This window comes from Lepidochelys kempii, chromosome 7, assembly GCF_965140285.1.
Source record: "Lepidochelys kempii isolate rLepKem1 chromosome 7, rLepKem1.hap1, whole genome shotgun sequence".
In the NCBI taxonomy this organism is placed as follows: Eukaryota; Metazoa; Chordata; order Testudines; family Cheloniidae; genus Lepidochelys; species Lepidochelys kempii.
The window spans coordinates 540,349-560,102 of NC_136386.1; the positions used below are offsets into that span (position 1 = coordinate 540,349).

At 48.4% G+C, this 19,754-nt stretch overlaps 1 protein-coding gene across 7 annotated transcripts in view; it reads left to right on the forward strand.

Annotated features, from left to right (window-relative positions):
• The window catches only part of SETD5 (SET domain containing 5), a 173,443-nt gene that overhangs the window by 118,060 nt on the left and 35,629 nt on the right, over window positions 1-19,754 (forward strand). For 5 of the 7 annotated variants that reach the window (XM_073350785.2, XM_073350778.1, XM_073350783.1 and 2 more), the window contains 7 exons: window positions 1,267-1,530; window positions 2,175-2,495; window positions 2,809-3,051; window positions 6,858-6,987; window positions 9,630-9,868; window positions 12,541-12,597; window positions 14,795-15,265. In XM_073350785.2, the coding sequence (XP_073206886.1) occupies window positions 1,267-1,530; window positions 2,175-2,495; window positions 2,809-3,051; window positions 6,858-6,987; window positions 9,630-9,868; window positions 12,541-12,597; window positions 14,795-15,265 (1,725 nt within the window). The remainder of the gene's footprint in view (window positions 1-1,266; window positions 1,531-2,174; window positions 2,496-2,808; window positions 3,052-6,857; window positions 6,988-9,629; window positions 9,869-12,540; window positions 12,598-14,794; window positions 15,266-19,754) is intronic. The other 2 variants (XM_073350781.1, XM_073350782.2) reach the window with 1 other exon arrangement.

Sequence of the window (19,754 nt, forward strand, 5' to 3'; positions counted from 1 at the left end):
TTAGAAAACATTCTTTATAGAGATAGACTAAGGGAACTTAATCTATTTAGCTAAACAAAGAGAAGGTTAAAGAGTGACTTATTGTCTGTAAGGATCCACATGGGGAACAAATATATGTTGGTGGTTTTTTCACTCTAGCAGAGACTGGCGTAACACAATCCAATGGCTGGACATTGAAGTTAGACAAAGTCAAATTTCCAAAAAGGTGTAAATTTTTAATTGTGCGAGTACTTAACCATTGAAATAATTTTACCAAGGGTTCTGATGGATTCTCCATCACTGATTTTTTAAAATCAAAATTGGATGTTTTTCTAAAAGATCTGCTGTAGGAATTATTTTGGGGAAGTTCTCTGCCCTGTGTTATGCATGAGGTCAGACTAGATCAGTGGTGGGCAACCTGTGGGCCGCATGTGGCCCATCAGGGTAATCTGATTGCTCGCCACAAGACATTTTGCTGACATTGCCCTTCCACAGGCACAGTCCCCCGTAGCTTCCAGTAGTGGCGGTTCGCCATTCCTAGCCAATGGGAGTTGCGGAAAGCGGCAGGCCGCAGGGACATGCTGGCCGCCGCTTCCTGCAGCTCCCATTGGCCAAGAATGGCAAACCACGGCCACTGGGAGCTGCAGACAGTCAATGTCAGCAAAATGTCTTGCGGCCCACAATCAAATTACCCTGATGGGCCGCAGGTTGACCACCACTGGACTAGATGATCACGGTCCTTCTGGCCTTGGTCTATGCATCAGTGAACAGATGGGCATTACAGCATGCCCAGAAAATGAAAAGATTCAGGGTATGTCGAACCAAGCAGGGTGGGAAGCAGCGAATTCAAAAGTTGAAGGCCCTTCATGAAGGATGCCCCATCAGCAACTCTCATATGCTAAGGTTGCTGCACTCGAATGCCCCACTGATACCAACTGAGGCAATAGTAAAACATCTGACTTCTGTTCATGTTGGAGATACATGCTAGGTTGTTTGGGTTACATAAAAGATCTCCTCCTCTCCAAACAAGTCTGCCAGTTCTAATGCCAGGAGGCTGGTCCCTTACTTGTTTAAGTTGAGACAGTCTCCTTTCATTATGAGGCATTCCAGTTCTCTGTGAATCATTAATCCCCTCCCAGCCCTCTTCTACACCATCACCTTTGTGGACCATATGCTGTCCGCCCCCCCCCCCCCCCCGCCCACTGTACTTCTGATCTTTTTCCTACCCCTTACTGTCCTCTTGCTTGCCTGGTATTGCTGACCTGGACATATTCTTGTCTATGCTAGTCCCGAGAGGAGAGGAAGGTAGAAGCCATCATGCACATGTTTGAAAACTTGGAAAAGAGAAAGAGAAGACGAGAGCAGCCATCAGATCGGAGCAGCACAGATGCTGAATTCATCATTAACCCTGAGGCTTCTGAGTTGGAGGAGGTGAAAATGGAGACTCCTGAAACTGAAGACAGCAGTTCAGCTTTAAGTGGGGCTGCTCCAAGCACTCCTAACAGCATCAGCAATGTTGGGGTGAACACACGGAGGTCCACACAGACAGCAGTAAGTTGGAGGTAGGGCTGTTGCATAGCTTACACCAAGGCAAGTTCAACACAGCCCCTGTGGTGCCTTGCAAGGGTTAATATCTAATGGCCAAGGGTCTGGATCTTTTTGTGCACTGATATGCTCTCCAGCTGGCTGCTTACACTGGAGCCATGGAGAAAGGTATTTGCACCGTTTCAGTTAACAAGTCCATGCTGGATCTGAATTCCCATTGCCAAATGTCTCATGGTGGTGGGGCAGGTCATTGTCTGGGACTGAATCAGTGTTATCAGTGCTCAGGAATGGCAACAGTTACTTTCAAACAGGGGGTGAGTCTCATGCTGCTGCTTTCTGATATGTGTCTTGTTGAAGCTGAGACCACTCCTGAGTGTGCCAGTCGGTCCCTTTTCCAAACTCCAGAGTGGAGATGCAAAGGGGAGAAAAAGCAATAAACTGAGGCACAAACATGTCCAGCCCTTCAAGAGGATTCACAAAGCCATTCCCAGCCCTACCGTCTCAGAGCCTGGCGTTAATGGGGTGTAGTCTAACAAAGCTAGCTAGATAGTGCCAGAAAATAACTCATTCCTAATTCCCACGTGCAGAATAAAGGAGAAGAGGGGAGAACCTTAGAAAGTCTCAGACTGATGATGTGGTTTGCATTGTAGGATGCAATTCCAGAAAAGACCATCACGAAATCAGCTCAAGCCAAACCCTCCAGGCCCCGACCCAAAAGCCGTTTTTCTCGATATCGGACCAGTTCAGCACAAAGATTGAGACGGCAGAAGCAGGCCATTTCCCAGCAGACCGAGCTCTCCCAGGCTGTCCCAGAGGAGGGAAGCAGTTTCAGCTCAGTAACTGCCGCAGATGTCAGCAGCGTAGAGGGTCCAGGAGAAAGTAAGCAATTGATGGGGTCTGACCCAGCTGTGGTGCTGGCTGCAGGATCCCAGTCTAACCGAGCCACAGTAAAGTACCCCAAAACTAAAAAGGTAAGTGATGTGAGAGTCTTCATCAAACATGGGGAGGGGATGGGCTCTGCCAGGCCCGTATGGAGTCTCTGGAAGACTTGCAGTGAATCTGGTGCACAGTGTTAATATAGTTCTCCTCCAGTGTGTTTCCTTCAGGACACTGTTGCTGTCTGTGATGAGATACATCAGGTGCCTCCCCCCTATGCGTTTCCTGCAGAACATAACTGAACTCTTGGTGTGGTGGTGTCTTGGGCAGTACACTCTTACATGCTCTGTTTTATTGCTTTCATTCTTCGCCTGTTCCTGCTGTATTCGTAATTGCTCTCTTCTTCAGTATCTAGTTACAGAATGGCTGAATGACAAGGCAGAAAAGCAGGAATGCCCCATCGAGTGTCCTTTACGTATTACTACAGACCCCACTGTTTTGGCAACAACCCTCAACATGTTGCCAGGTCTTATCCACTCCCCACTGATTTGTACCACACCCAAACACTACATCCGCTTTGGCTCGCCTTTCATCCCTGAGAGACGTCGAAGGCCTCTTCAGCTGGATGGGATATACAGCTCCTGTAAAAAGGTATGTCTGCTCATTTCTGTTAAGGCTTCAATACCCACGTTATATTAACATCAGCGCACTCTTGTAAAGGCTTTTCATGTCAAGCTTGTCGCTATGCAGTCACAATGAGTTAGCTCTGTCCAGCATATTTCTGCATACTCTAGAGTAGTGTTTCTCAACAACTGGTCTGTGGCAGCTTCTTTTCCAGTCCCTGAGATTTCCCTGACACAATTGAGAAAGGCAGCAATCCAGTCCCTGGAATCAAAAAGGGTGAGAAACACTGCTGTAGAGTAAGAGGTCAGTGGAGCTGAGGGTGAGGACATGGTGTGTTAATGCATGTTCTCAGACTCCTTGTGGACCGTTCTCAGAGCTCACAGAAAAGTGAAATGGTAACAAGAAGGAGATTGGAGTCTGGGTCTGAATGTGCCAAAGTGCCCCTTGGAGTGGGTGTGCCAGGGCTGTACAGGAAGCACAGAAAGAAACCACTCTTCTCGTGTCTACATGCGTTGAGGAATTGCTCAGGGAGAAGTTCAAGGGTTAGAGAGCCTGGTGTGTTCAGTCCCTGAGCAGAACTCTCCTGTTCCCTCTGAGATCCAGTGCTCTAGAGCCTGGGCTCTCCTGTGCCTAGCAAGCAGCACCAGAGCAAAGGGAGAGGAATGGGCTCATACTCTTGCTGAGTTGGACTCAGAAGCAGCCAGCCTTGGGTGAGATCCAGGCAGGGAGCCTGGTTCGGCTCCCTACCTCCTTTCTTGAGTGAGGGGCCAGCCTAGCTGAAAGGCTGAGATCATCCTCTGAAACTCAGTCCTGCCTCTCCCAATGTGGTGATGGGGTGGTGATGACTTAGCAGCTCCAGGGGCAGCCACATGATGTGGGATTTTTCGTCTTCCAATGTTGCTGCAGTTCCTAACCTGATAGAGAGGTCAGTATTCTGTATGATGGATTCCACTGTTTTAATGAGACTGTAAGAACTGGATTTGCTCACAAGGTGTTCCTGACTCCACTACATGGATTAGCTGGTTGGACAGGATTGCAAGAGTGAATCCCTGCATTTCTTATGAGCTGGTCCTAGTCAGTGTAAGGAGTAATATAGTTAACCTTGAGGCCTCTCCTGTTTACGGTTCTACGGAGAGTGGTTCTGTCACTTTTGATTATGTATGTCGGGGTAGCCAAACCATGGCTCGCGAGCTGCATGTGGCTTTTACAGTTAAAGTGCAGCTCGCAGAGCCCCCTTGTGTGTCCCATTTTTTCCCCCCTTTCCCCATTCTCCACCCACCAGACTGGAGGGGGGAGCTCGGAACCTCTACCTTGCAGTGGAGATGGGGCTTCAGCCCGAGCTTGGGGCTTCAGCAGAAACAGGGCTGAAGCCCTGGCAGGCACTTCCCGTGGGGCTGAAGCCCAGAGCCCCAGCAGGTGTGCCCCGGCTCTCGAACTTCTGAAGATTGTTGTGTGCGGCTCGGAAGGTCAGTAAGTTTGGCCACCCCTGATATATGTGAACCTATAACACTGTCATCCAACCATATCTGCAGTGTCCTGCTGCTTGGCTGAAATTTAGAATGAATCCAGGCAGATAAAATGAAGATACTGTGTTGTAAGCAGTGGTCTGGAGGAGTTTGTTATGATATTTGTTTGTAGTAGTGTTGTAGCCATGTTGGGGTTCCGGGATATGGGAGAGACGTGGTACGTGAAGTAGTACCTTGTATTGGACCAACTTATGTTGGTGGAAGGGACAAGCTTTTGAGCTTCACAGAGCTCTTACTCAGGTCTGTAGAAGGTAACGAGAATGTCCAAGCTAAATACAAGGTGGGGCAGATTACTAAGCATAAAGGGTTCACACATGCTGTAGGAGACCACTTAAAATGAAGTGGGCAATTAAGGTTAGCAGGCAGTGAGGTGTGTTACAAATTGTTCTAATGAGCCATAAAAACAGGTTTCTAAGTTTTATGATTTTTATGTCATTTTTGTTCCCAGATTGAATGTAGAATGGTAAATTCTTTTAGGAATCAGATGGGGCATTGTTACCTCTGAAATGTTTTGTAGCTGAGCTCTTCTCTGTCTAGATTCTGGCCTCACCATGCTAAGTCAAGCCTTTGTGGGCTCTGTGTCTTGTTACTGTACTGCAGTTTATTTAGTTTATTTATTGAAAACTATGTATAGGCTTTAGCTTTTACAGAAGGTGGTAGCATAACTGCTCAAGGGCCTTCTTGCATCAGAGATGCACTTCATATGAGCTGCTATAGCTGCTGATTGTCCAGCAAGCATGATTCAAGGCTTTTTAAATTGTTTAAAGTGAGCATGGAATGTGTAAGTTTCACCATTTGGATTGTTGAAGGAAAGATGCCCCTGTAGCTTGCTGATCTGGGAGTCTGGTAAATCTGGGTTCTTTTTCTAGTTTTTCCAGACTTGGTGAGTGACCTTGGTCAGGTCCTGCTCTGTACCTCAGTTTACCCATCTGTAAAATAGGATTACCTCCATCAAGGGGGTGATATGAGGCATAGGTTGGTAAAGTGCTGTGAGATCTTCAAAGGGGTTGTATAAACAAACATCAAATTCAATGCTAATGTGATAAAAACAAGGCCACTGCACTTCATTGTCTGTTTCTGAAATCATTGGTGTTATCTTTAATTACAAAAAAGAAAAGGAGGACTTGTGACACCTTAGAGACTAACCAATTTATTTGAGCATAAGCTTTCGTGAGCTACAGCATGCATCCGATGAAGTGAGCTGTCGTTCACGAAAGCTTATGCTCAAATAAATTGGTTGGTCTCTAAGATGCCACAAGTCCTCCTTTTCTTTTTGCGAATACAGACGAACATGGCTGCTACTCTGAAACCTATCTTTAATTAGGGTGTTTCTCTCCCTTTCTTCTCGGGTTTAGTTTCACTGTCACTTTACTGTCATACCAATGTGGTCCTTAGCACTTTTTGGCTTCTCTCCCCAGCTTCTTACATTACTTCAAATAACTGGAATCAGTTGGAAGAGATCTTGTGCTGTCAAAGGTCACTTGCTGCAGAATTTAGTGTTCCCATACAGCTGCATTGCAGCAGGTGGGGGAGCCAGTAAATTTGGCAGGTGAGGTGATGTAGATTGGCTCTTCTCCACGTATCCATGGGGAATCATCTCTTATTCTATGCTCTCCCCTGCTATGATTTTTCATATCTTTCCCCCACCACTGTTCTGTCTCCTGAGGAGGGTCCACTTTGATTTTTCTCCTCCTGGCTAGCCCCTCTTAAATTGTAGCTCCCACACTATCAGGTTTGCATGTTCATTGCTGCTGTTTGACAGCAAACACACTCCTGGGAGAATTACACTTGAGTCAACTTGTCACTTCCTTGCCCTATGTGGTAGGGTAGAAACTCTCCTTGGTTCTGATATGTCTTCCAGAGCAGTGGAGTGAGGATCAGAGTGCTTCCCAGCCTGTGCATGAAGCTGGGCTTTGTGCAGAAGGCATATTCTCTGGGCAAGTTCTGAATAGCCATACTTTCCTAGATTGCTTTAAAAACCTCTGCTTAGAGTTCCCTAGCTTTCTAATCTCTGAGTTTGGGAAGTCTGTGTTCTAATGAGGTTGTACCCTTAGATTATTGATACAGATTTATTACCCTTAGCACCTGTCTCATCTAGAGCACCAATTCAGAACCATTCATAGTAGTCTTTGGGCCCAGCTTTAACAATTCTGTCATACCAGTTTTTTTGGCTGGGAGCATGTGACGCAGAGCTCTACAGGCGTTTGCCCTGCTGTACAAATGTTTAGGAGTTCTTGAGTATACCCTGCACAAGTACATTTAAAGCACAGGGGGACTGCACGTTGACGTAGTCTAGTTCTGTTGCAGCGTTGGATGAAACAAGCCCTGGAAGAAGGGATGACTCAGACCTCATCTACTCCACAAGAGAACAGATCCCAATGTCTATACCAAAGTAACCAGAGCAGCAGTTCTTCTAGCATCTGCAAGGACAATGCAGGTATGTATCCAGAACGCTCAAGTGCGGTGCCTGGTGTAGGTATTTATAGAAGGCTATGGGCCATTAAGGGGTACTGACACACAGGATGAAACACAGGCTTCGCAAATATGCATTGTTGCATGTTGGTACAAGTTTGTGGCAGGTGGAGATGTAGTTTTACCACCCATCCCAATTTCCATAGGCTCATCCTAGCTTGAGGCATCCTGACTCCTTTGCTGTGACAGTGTGGTGATACTGCATCTCACGGCACTCTTACCAGAGTTGTATGATACAGAGTTTGTTCTGCAGGACAAAGGTAAACAGCGTCATGCCTTAGAGTGTGACAGCTGGCTATTTAAATGTATGCTGAGAGAATTAACAAGGGTCACCAGGTAAATAGGTAATAGGCACAGGCTTAAAAAACAGCTACTCAAAAACATTGGCTTTTAATCTGTGAGAAAAGCAGTAGCCGAGTTGTGAAATAGTTAATTTGCATCTGTCTTTACAGAGGAAGAGGGTGGAGATCTGCCCAAGTCAGGGATCAGTTTTCCAAGGACGACAGACGAGGAGCTAGACAGTGTACAGATAACAACAGAATTGGTTATTAAAAGGTTAGATGCACTTAAAGTGAACAAAACACTAGGTCTGGATACTATGCATCGCTGAGCAAAACCTGAAGAAAGTGAACAAAGAAACTAGAGAATTTCTAAAACACTTTTAAAAATAGAGAGAATTTAGGATAGGTTCCTGAGGTCTGGAAAGGGGCAAACAGCATCACTTTACAAAGGTCATGACACGAGGAAACCAAGAGCTTCTTGTTTCTAGAATTTCCCTGTTCGATGTTAAACTCTTGCATAAAGGACCTGGCAGTTAGTTCCTAGGAAGCCCAGTTGGCAGATGGCTTTGCCAAGGTGGATTCAGGCAGCAAACCGTGTGTGTGTAACAGCAGGGGACCGGGGAGGGTCTCACTGCCAAGAAAGGGGGAAATCAGGGATTAGCAGAGAGTTGGTCTAAACAACAGACAGGATTCTACATCCTACACAAATGGCTCATGGCAAAGCGCAGGAGTAGGAGGAGAAACAGGGGAACTGGCTAGAAAAGTGTGGGAGCATGAGACAAAGGGGACTCTTAGGAGACTCACCCAGCTCCAGAATGGCTGAGTGGAGATTTCAGGGTGGTTCTAGGATCTCTACTCATAATGGAACTGCATTGGATGTGAGGGGATTGAAAACAAGCTCTCTGGGTTCACTAACCTTGGGGCATTGCAAATAATGATGCAGGGAGATTCCAAAGGGATGCCAGGGTTTCGAGGACTGGACAGCAGTGGGGAAATGGAGGTCAATGGAGACCAGTGTAAAATCATGACCCGGGGAAAAAGGACTCAGTCTAGGGAATATGAGCTAACTGGACCAACCACAGAGCACCCAGGTCTTGAGAAGCTCCCAAGATGATTGTGAGGAAGCGGCAAACCTAGCAGCTTGGCAAAAAGGCAAATGAAATACTAGTCATAAAGGCAGAATCCCAGACTGGGAGCTACTGTAAGTCCCTGTCTGTGAGCACTGGGTACCACCTGGCAAGAGGGAGATTACTGCCCTATGGAGATCCTGGGTCTGAAGAAAGGATGAGTCAAATTTCTTCTGCTTGGAACAGAGGAGACTTGCCTCACTGGGGGCCTTTAGAGCTGGGAAAGAGGTCAAAATTCATTCAGAAACACTAGGGGCCAAGACCAAGTAGTGAGGAAGCTAGGGGTAAACAGGTCAGGAAAAGCATCTGGGAAAAAATGATGGGGAAGGCAGCTGCAGCATGGAGGGGTTCCAGAGGGGTCCAGGTAAACTAAAGCTCCTTAGTAGGAGGGAGCACGGCTGAGGGTGAGGAGGCATTTTGGGCTAGGCACACTGATGTGGAAGGGGGATAATGGTATTGAGGCAACTGGAACCCTACCCTTGCACCCTTCACAGAGGAGCTGGGGGCACTGTGTGATAACACTACATGGTAGTGATCTGGAAATGTCACATTGTTTTTTTCTCTCTAGTGTACAGCTCAGATTTCCTGCCTTGGTAAATTGTTTTCTGTATCTCAAAATAGGTTGTGCTCTTCACAGAAAACCAGGCAGAGGCTAGCCATTGCCCCAGAGAGCTTACAAGTAATTGAAAAGTGCGATACCATGCACTTAGGAGGGTAGGGCTGAGGCAAGGATTCCTCTTTGTGGGAATGATCATTTCCGGGGATTATGTTTATGCAAACTCTAGAGACATTGTGGAGCTCAGCCGGTGAGAATTGTGCTGTGCTGTGGTTTATCCATAGCAGTCATAGAGTGAATTTGTCTTGTTTTTGTCTCCTCTTTGTGCCAGGAAATGTAATCTCTCTCTCCTTCTGTTTCAGTCTTGTCCTGACACCGCTCCCCGCACTTGACCATGTTGTTCCCCACGTGTCATTTATTATAACTGAGTTGTTTTGTTACCTTTGTTACGTGTCTCCACATTCCTGTGGGATGAGAAGGATTTTCATTGGTATTGGGAGCTCCTCGTATTTTAGGGGCCTTTAATGGGATGCAGTTACGGCTGAGCATTCATGGGGCTCTGGCTGGGAGGGGAACTGTTCATGGTTTGGCATTAATAATGGTGCATTATGATTCTCAGTTCAGTTGTGTTCATGTTTCACAGACTTGCTGAGCCCCCTGAAGAAGTGGAAATCTCGCTACCTGATGGAACAGAATGTTACCAAGTTACTGAGGCCACTGTCTCCCATCACGCCTCCACCTCCTGGCTCAATGAGCCCGCAACTCACCACACCCTGCTCATCTCTGCCAGGAGAGGAGGAAAGTCGCAATGGTTATGGCATGATGTTCTCACCAATTCCTTCTCTGGCTGCTAGTCGCTGCAATACTCCACTACAGTTTGAGGTAAATTAGGATAGAGGTCTGGGGGCTCCAAAAGGGGAGAGACTAGAAGAGGTGCATTGGGGGCAGTCTGCTTTCAAACACATGGCTAGGTTCCTGAGCAAGACCCCAAGTGTCCCACACAGGGGCAGCTATTACCTCTCTCCTCTGTGGCACCCTTGGCTGTAGCAACTCTCTCGCCCCCCAAAGCCATCAGTGACCTGGTAGCTCCTGCTCCCTCTGTTACATGTCATACTTCACTGCAGTGCATCAACCCTCTTGCTCTCCAGGGGTGCCAGTCAGCGTAGCCTGCATTCCCTTTCCTGCTGCACGCAACACATCCGCTCACTTTCGCTTGCACCCCTCCCCCTGCTGCAGCACAGCAATCCCCTTGCCTACTGGGACAGCACATTCCCCCATGCCCTTTCTCTCACAGTGCAGCAAACCCCAAGCGTGTCAGACATACCACAACCCCTGCTCCCTTTCTCTTACGCAGCAGTCCCCAAAGGCTTGGGGGACAGACATTTCAGATCCCAGAACTGCGAGGGCTCACAGCTCCCACCACCCAGTGTTTAATGTCCCAGGTGTACTGATTCTTATTGTGCTCCCATTATATGCGTTTGCCTTTGATTTTGTGTTTTGGAAGCATTTAAAGAGCGTGGTGGGTGTTTTTCTCTGCTCAGCGCTATCTGAGGGGGAGTTGCCAGTGCCTCTCCAGTCTGGAGCTTCCTCCTCCCTATTGCCATGTTCCATCTTGGTGGCGACGATTGGCAGGAGGTGCCAGGTGGTTTGCAGTTCTCTTTTTATTTTCCATTATTGCTCATTCTCATTGGAAAGTGGAAGTCTCGAAACCTGCTGCTGCCATTACACTACCATTCAGACCCAGGTGGGAACAGTCTAGTGAACAACAGCATGGCCACTGGCTTGAGAGAATCCTGCAGAGATTCCTCCTCTGCTCTGCAGTAGTGCAGAGTCCTTTGCCGATGGGGTCTGTTAGCTTGGTGCTTTCACTTTTACTTTGAGAGTTCTTTGCTGAAAGCTGTCGTAGAGGGATACTTGTCAAGGCTAGTGGAGAAGATTGTTTAGTATTGAGGAGTAGGAGGGAAGGACTGATTCAGGTATAGAGCTTGAGCTGGCCATTATCCTCGGGCTCTGCACTGGTACAAGTTGAATGTTAGAGGGTCAGTAGCATAGTGGACCTCAATAGCCTAGCTACAAACCTCAGTCCCATGTAAAATAGCATTAGTTGCTCCTGCTGCTGAGTATGACAGAGAAGAAACTTAGAGCCTACTGGGCATCTACCTCCTACTTGCCCTTGCTGCCTCTATTTTCCTCTAGAGAACAACCCTAACAACTTGGTAGACCACAGGCTTCTGTGTTCAAGCTTTATATTTCACTAAATGCAGCTCATTGATAACATTTCCATTTTAGTGTCTTGTTGGTTTCATTTAGTTACCATCAGTTCTAACTCAAGAGAATGCATATCATCATGTATATAGATTGTACGCTTCAGTCCTATGACCATGGCCCTGGGAGAAGAGAATGGGGGGGCAGGATCTTTTATCTGGTTACCAATAGGACAGGCTCCTCGATTAGAGAGCTGAAAGTGATCAGACACTGGGTTGGTGGGGAATTTGGTGTCTCTTTAAGACTTGATGTTAACCAAGTGGTTCTGAATGCCACTTTTGAGATGCTCCATCCTGAATTAATCTGCTGCATCTGCTCTTCTGGGGAGCTTGTCCCACACACTCCTGAAACCTCTAGCGGGTCAGGCCTTACGGACCAGAGCTTTAGAGCTAATTCGAAACCAAATGAGGTTGGGACCTCAATTTGGATTTGCTTGGGCCCATCAACATTTGTAGCAGAGACTTGGAGCTTAGTATCCTTCATCTGCTTTATCCCTATGGAGTCTGCCCATCAAAAGTCTCCACAGTTGAGAAGGTTCTGAAAGTCCTTATCGCTTTAGGTTTTTGTAAGTACTCCTGTCCAGCAGGATCCACCCAACCACAGCCTCGTCACTGGTAGTACCCTACCTCTGGAAGAGCTTCCCTCTTTCTGACTCTCTGATGGGGATGCTCTGTAACACCAAGTGAGGGTGGAGAGGCTTGCACATACCACTGCATGTGGATGGATTGCTCTCCCTTGCACTGTATCCAGCTGTGACCCCTGTAGCTCCCTCAGGCAGTTTATACCTATTCCTTTGATGGTACCTAAGAGGAAACTCATAGTAAATTGAAGGAGCCATTTTATTTTCCCCTTATTTAATGTCTAATACTAACTACAGCATCTGGGGAATTTTCCTTAGGCAAAGCCAGGCTTTCCATTCCAGCCTTTCCCATGTCATTGGACTAAATGCCATACATGGATTTCTCTATATTTCCTGGTGTAAACTCTTTGGCTAGCAGCATCAGAAATATAAGGAAATAAATACTTCTGGCTAACATCTCTTCTGTTCTCTGGTTTGGATACTAAGTTGTGGCATGGAACACAATAACCCAGTCCTGTCTTTGTGCTTCCAGGAGGCTTTAGAAACTGCTTAACCCATTGAATCCCCCTCTAATCACTGAGACGAGTTCCTGGGGGGAGTGTCTGTTTAGAATAGCTGTGGCTAACCTCTGTGCTTGTTTTTACTTTATTTTATTTTGCTTCTTGACTTTTTAAGTAGATGAATAACAAGATGCTTTTCCCTCCTCTAGAACGTATCCTCCCCTGAGAGTTCCCCTGCGCATAGGCCCGAGTCCCTGTCACCCGAGGTAGTTATCACACCATCTCAATTGCACTCTGAGGCTGTGTGTGTGTGTGTGTGTGTGTGTGTACACCAGAGGTTCTGGAGGGTGGGGTGGAGCGGAGCGAGAGTGAGGAGACTGCAGAGGAGAGTGAGAGAACGGGAATGGAGAGGGAGGTGGGGCACTAGTCACAGTAAGAATGTGGAGAGACTGCAGGATTGTCAAGGGAGATTGAAGAAAATAAAGTGGATTTATTTGGAAAACTGGGATGTATTAATAATACTGCAGATGCTGGTGGGAAATGGAGGCAAAATGTTAAGAACCAGTGTCTTAGTTATTGGGGTGAAAGGAAAAAGGTCTGGGGGCCCTGGAATTATAATAATTGGCATCAGTTTCAGCTCAATAGAAGTGGTTTATATGGTGGTTACTTCTTGTAGCAGTAAAGGGGCAATTTCAATTGAGGGAGGAATGGGAGAGCCTTGTCCCTGTTTAAACTGAAGGATGTTGGAGCAATGAGAACTCTGTCCAGAACCTTCAGCATCTTCATCACTCATTGGTTTTGATCAGCTTCTTGGGACAAGGTCGTGTACTTGACCTGCTGTGTTCAGACAGAATCATCACCTCACTGCAGCCTAAGTCCATCAAGCAAGTACCAGGGAAGAAGAGTCCAGATAACAGCAAGCTGGTCTAAAAATGTGAGGAAGTGATACAGTCATGATTCCATTCCTGGGAACAGAGGTGTAATACGGCAGAGGGTATGCCCTTATTGATGGAGGTGCCCAAGTGCTGTAATACAGTGAAAGGGATGCAGTTGGTGCTCTTTACCCAATGTTCCAGGGGACTGTAACATGGAGGGGTTGCAGCCATGACTCAGTGCAGGAGGTTCTTGGGAGCTGCAATATAGCAGAGGAGATTCATTCAGTGGCTGTGATATAGCAGAAAGGACACAGCCATGTTTTGGCTCCTTAGCACTGTAATAAGAAAAGGGGGTGTACTCCTGTTTCAGTCCTAGAGGTTCCTGGAGACCGTGATTTAAAGAGAGGATGCATTTGTGTCTTGGTTCTGGAGGTTCCAAGGTGCTGTGAATACAGCAAAGGAGTTGTGGATGTGTCTCAATGCCAGAGGCTCCTATGGGATGTGATGTGTCAAAGGGGACACAGTTGTGTTCACTGTCTGAGATTCCCAGAGCTGTAATATAGTGGAAGGCGGGATATTGTGTTGGTGCTGGAGGTTTTCAGGTGCCATCTTGTAAAAGAAGAAATGTAAGTGTGTCAATGCCCAGAGTTCCCAGGTACTGTGGTAGAACAGAGGTTGGCAGTTATGTCTCACTGCTGTAAGATGCTGAATTATAGTGCAGATGAAACGAATGTGTTTGAACCAGCGGTTCCCAGGTCTTGTAATCAAAGTGATTGCACATGGCTTGGGGTTCCTGGGCAATGTACTGTCATAGTAGAGAGAAATTGAGGGGGATGCTTGCAGTTTTCATTACTGGGTATTTGGATAGTCAAGAAGTTGTCTGATAAGACAGCTAGTGAGCAGTGAATGTCCTTGAACTATTCTTCATCTTTAGTGGACGGGTAGTTTAATACCATGTGTTAATGTTGTGTGGGTCCAGCTGAAGACATCAGTTCTTTTTCAGTGAGTACCTAGACTTGAGCACTAGGGTCAAGGATACCTTTTACAGCAAACCCAGTTGGAAGGGAAAGGGCCCAGCAGACTGGACAGCCATGTTTGGATTATTCTGTAATGCTCATTTCCCAGCCATTTGCTACTTAATCTATGTGTACATGGGATTATTTAAAAAAAAAAAAAAAAACTCAGATGACTTGGGCTTGTGTGGCTCATGGTCCGGGGCTGAAAAATTCCTGTGTAGACACTTGGGCTGGAGCCCAAGCTCTGGGACCCTCCACCCTTGCAGGAACCCAGGGCTTGGACTCAAGCCCAAGCTCGAATGTCTACACCGCAATTTTTAGCCCTGCAAGCCCGAGTCAGCCAACCTGGGCCAGCCGCAGCTGTGCTGCAGGGATTTGATCCCCATATTAGATGTACCCTTCAGAGCAGTGCAAGAAAGGACCCAGGGGGATCAAGAGAGGAGCTGGAAAGGAGTGAGTTGTCTTCGGAGCAAGTGTTTCCTGACTTTAAAAGTTTCTCTCCCCACCTGTGTCTATCCCTTCTCCTGATTTCCCCTCCCTCTCCCACCCCATATCTTTGTTGGATTTTCTAGCTCTGCCTTCGAACGGACTTGGATTTGGCAAAGGTGGGCTACCTGGATTCCAATGCTAACACCTGTCCAGAGAGGCCATCGCTGCTGAGCTCGGGCCATTCTGATCTGGCTCCACAGTCCTCCATTCACTTCACTTCTGAGACCAACTTCCCAGGAAAGAGTGGGGAGTCACAGCTGCTGCTAAGAAGCTCCGATCCGGCTTTTCGGACAGAGTTTAATTTAATGTATGCCTTCTCCCCTTTGAACGCTATGCCCCGTGTAGATGGATTGTTGCGGGCTTCCCCTCAGGTGGGAGACAGGAAGCCCCTGAGTTCAGAAGGGGGATGTTGCAGCTCTCCTACAGATGGATACTTCAGCAGACATGAGCCGGGACTTCTTAAAGAGACATTGCATGGATCCATGTCTCCTGGTGGTGAGCGGGTTTGTGAAGGAGTCAAATCTGCTCCCCAAAACCCACCACAAAGGAAAAAGGCAAGTATTTCCTGCTAAAGAAATCACAGATGACACTAAATTGAGAGGAGTGGTAAATACCAGTGAGGGGTGGAATAACCCAAAGGATCTAGAGAGAGTAGAACCATGGGCAGAAATAGCTAAAATGAGATACAACATGGAAAAATGAAGCTAATACATCTGGGGGGAAATAATCCAAACTCCCGTGCTGAGTTGGAGTGAAAAAAGGCTGAGGCAGACCTGGGGAAAGGAGGCAGCAAGTTGGGCAAGATTTTGAAATGAGGTATGGCAGCAGAAGGGCCCACTGAGAAGTATCATGTCCAGGAGCAGGGAGAGAAGAGTGGTACAGTTTCACCTTGGTGAAATAGGAATAGCTTGCCTAGGTGACGATTAATCTGGGCTGTAACACTATAAATTCCTACAGCAGATTTTACAGAAAAACAATCGATCTTGATTTTAAAATTATCAGTGACAGAGAATCTACTGCAACCCTTGGTAGATTGTTCCAATGGTTAACTACTCTCACCTTTAAATTCAGACTGCAAATAAGGCATATATTTTTATCTAGCTTCAACGTCCAGCCATTGGATCATGTTACATGTGTCTCTGTGAGATTGAAGAGCCCATTATTAAATATTTGTTCTTTTTTGAGTGCTTGCTCATGTCGATTCCATTCTAGGTATGCGCGTGCCCCCGTGTGCGGTCGTCGGAGTGGTATCCGTAGGGCCGGCAGTGGTCCCCCTTGAGTGCCGTGCTTATTTGCCAGTATGTCCGGCACCGCCAACCCTACACACTCTCAGTTCCTTCTTCCTGCCCGTGATGATTAGTCAGAGCGCCTTTCCTTGCATCGCAAGGGCTAACAGGTTGTCTTCTACTTACCTCAAGCTTTAGGGCCTTGTAAATAGTTTGTTTCTAGTAGTTAGTATTGAGTAGTTAAGTGTAGTTAGTAGTTACCAGTTAGAGTCCCAGCAGGGACTTTGCCGCAGGCAGGGCATGCCCTGGTCTCTGGGTTTAAGCCCTGTGCGGACTGCAACAGGCCTATGCTAGTAAATGACCCCCATAGCAGCTGCCTCAAGTGCTTAGGGGAGTCACACGTTAGAGACAAGTGCTAAGTTTGTAAAAACTTCCAGCTTCGCACACAGAAGGAGTGGGATATTCGGCTACGGGCTCTTCTGAAGACCACCCTTCGTCTGGCTTCCGTGCTGTCCCGCCAGAACTCGCTGAGTGCCTCATGCACAGTGCCCCTGGCATCGGGCTCCGCCCAGCACCGTTCCCTGTTGCCGGTGCCCAAAAAATAAGACCCAAAAGCACGTTTCCATGGCACCAGGGAAAAAGGGGCCATGAGTCATCAGGCAAGGGACACGCTTCCGGCCACCAGGCCACTTCGGAGCTGCGTGCTTATACTTCCCTGGTTGGAGCCCTTAGCCCTGTGAAAGGTCCACCACCAACTCCCAGGAGCGATAGGGGACCAAAATCCCTGGCAGCACCGACACCTTCACAGGCTCCCCCAGCACTGAGAGCACAAAGGCCTCCTCCCATGCCGCTGATGCATCATGTGCCCCAGGAAAGGCTCATGGAAAGGCTCAAGGCTCATCATGTGCCCCAGGAAAGGCGCAAAGGCTCCCCAAGAGGACAAACCAGCCGCTAAGACCCCTCAGGGGCCAGTGGAGCACCGCTGATCCCCAGAGATAAAGCAGCACTCTCCACCTTCACGCTGGAGTCACAGCCCAGACTCTCTGGGGCTCACCTTTGATCACCGGCGCCACGGTCACCGCCATGTCGACACAGATTGCCTACAGCAAGATGCGGGTCTCCATGCTACCGACACCACTCGCTCGCCCACCGGTTTTCTCGGTGCAGGTCCCGGTCATCTGCCTCATGGAAGCACCCCCCGTTGTGTCTGCAGTCCCCCCAGCACTGCACCCCTCACTCCAGACACCAGTCGGCGAAGATCAGCAAGCAAACTCAGGGATCGATGGCACCACCATGGTCACCGGAAGGGGAGTCCTCTGGCACGGAAGCCCAATTCAGCCCCTTGCCTAGACTGCACCAGCACGAATGGGCACCTGAGGCCACGTCGACAGCGCTGACTTGGCAGCACGGCCAAGTGGCCAGTGCAGTAGCCTTATTAGGGTACATGGGGAATGTCGGTTGTGGCAATGCCCCCTTCACACTGCTCATCAACCACTGCCTTGGAGCAACAGTTGGTAGCACTGATGGCACCGGGCTCTGTGCACGAGGTACGCTAGGTGGTCGAGGCAGAGGAACTGTGCCCACTGCTAAGCCTCCCTCCCCCGTGGGAGAAGATGCCCTGGAGCCTCCGCCGGCCATGCAGTCACCATCCTCATCCCCAGATGAGGCGGTTTCAGGACCTTGAGGGCAAGCCCACTGGATGGTTTCAAAGAACACCATGTCCTGCTGCGTCGGGTGGCCGAGACTTTGGGCCTGGAGGTGGAGGAAATGGCTGAGCAGGTGGACAGCTTGGTTAATATCCTGTCAGCTGTTCCCCCAACCCGTGTCACACTGCTGGTGCATGACGGTGTCCTTAAGAGTGCCAAGGACCTCTGGCAACCTCATTCCTCCCACCTCAAAAAGGGCCGAAAAGAAATACTCTGTCCCAGCCAAGAGGTTTGAATACCTCTATACCCACCCTCCCCCAGGCTCGCTGGTGGTCTCTGTGGCCAATAGAGACAAGAAGGGGCATACCAGTTCAACCCCCAAGAATAAAGAGGCCTAACAGTTGGATCTGTTTGGAAGAAAAATTTATTCGACAGCTAGTTTGTAGTTCCAGGTGGCAAATCATCAGGTCCTCTTGGGCCATTACAACATATGGGACTCCTCAATAAGTTTGAGGAGTCCCTTCCTCAGGGTTTGGCCCAGGAATTTGGCATCCTGCTGTAGAAAGGCACTGCGGCTGCCAGGTGTTCCCTCCAGATGGCGTGGGACAAGGCAGACTTGGCAGGCAGCGTGGTCATGTCAGCAGTGATAATGAGCCGCAGCTCCTGACTTCAGACTTGCAGGTCTCTCCCAAGAAATGCAGACCTCCATCAAGGACCTCCAATTCGATGGGAATGGTCCCTTTTCCGACCAGATGGATGCAAGGCTGCAAGATCATTAATGATCTGGAGGATGGTGTGGATTATACCCTCAGCAAGTTTGCAGATGACACTAAACTGGGAGGAGAGGTAGATACGCTGGAAGGTAGGCATAGGATACAGCGGGACCTAGACAAATTAGAGAATTGGGCCAAAAGAAATCTGATGAGGTTCAACAAGGACAAGTGCAGAGTCCTGCACTTAAGACGGAAGAATCCCATGTACCGCTACAGACTAGGGACCGAGTGGCTAGGCAGCAGTTCTGCAGAAAAGGACCTAGGGGTTACAGTGGATGAGAAGCTGCATATGAGTCAACAGTGTGCCCTTGTTGCCAAGTAGGCCAATGGCATTTTGGGCTGTATAAGTAGGGGCATTGCCAGCAGATCGAGGGACGTGATCGTTCCCCTCTATTCAACATTGGTGAGGCCTCATCTGGAGTACTGTGTCCAGTTTTGGGCCCCACGCTACAACAAGGATGTGGATAAATTGGAGAGAGTCCTGCGAAGGGCAACAAAAATGATTAGGGGTCTGGAACACATGACTTATGAGGAGAGGCTGAGGGAACTGGGATTGTTTAGTCTGCGGAAGAGAAGAATGAGGGGGGATTTGATAGTTGCTTTCAACTACCTGAAAGGGGGTTCCAAAGAGGATGATTCTAGACTATTCTCAGTGGTAGCAGATGACAGGACAAGGAGTAATGGTCTCAAGTTGCAGAGGGGGAGCTTTAGGTTGGATATTAGGAAAAACTTTTTCACTAGGAGGGTGGTGAAACACTGAAATGCGTTACCTAGGGAGGTGGTGGAATCTCCTTCCTTAGAGGTTTTTAAGATCAGGCTTGACAAAGCCCTGGCCGGGATGCTTTAGTTGGGGATTGGCCCTGCTTTGAGCAGGGGGTTGGACTAGATGACCGCCTGCGGTCCCAACCAACCCTGAGATTCTATGATTAACTAAAGGACACCAGGGCCACCCTTCGTTCACTGGGCATGCATACACTGCAGCCTGCAAGAAAGCAGTTCCGGATGCCCCTGCTGCCTAGGCTTTGGCAGTCTCGTCAAGGATCTGCAAAAAGAAGGGACAAAGAGGCCAGTTTCAGCCGCCGTCGCCCTTCCTCCTACAGCTCTCCCACGCAGCCTGGCTCGGCAAAACACCCCGGGAGCCAGAAGTGCTCGTTTTGAGGGTGCGGTCGAGAGCAACGCCCCAGTCACCTTCCAGGATCCACCCTGCTCTTTCCTCAACCATCTTCGTCCCTTCTGTTTGGCCTGGTCCCAAGTCACCTCAGACCGTTGGGTGCTGGACATAGTGTCTCATTGTTACACCCTTGCAATTTTTGGCTGCCCCTCCCTCCTTGGGACCCTTCTCATGACCAACTCCTTGTTCAAGAGAACTTCCTGCACCTGGGGGCAGTGGAGGAGGTC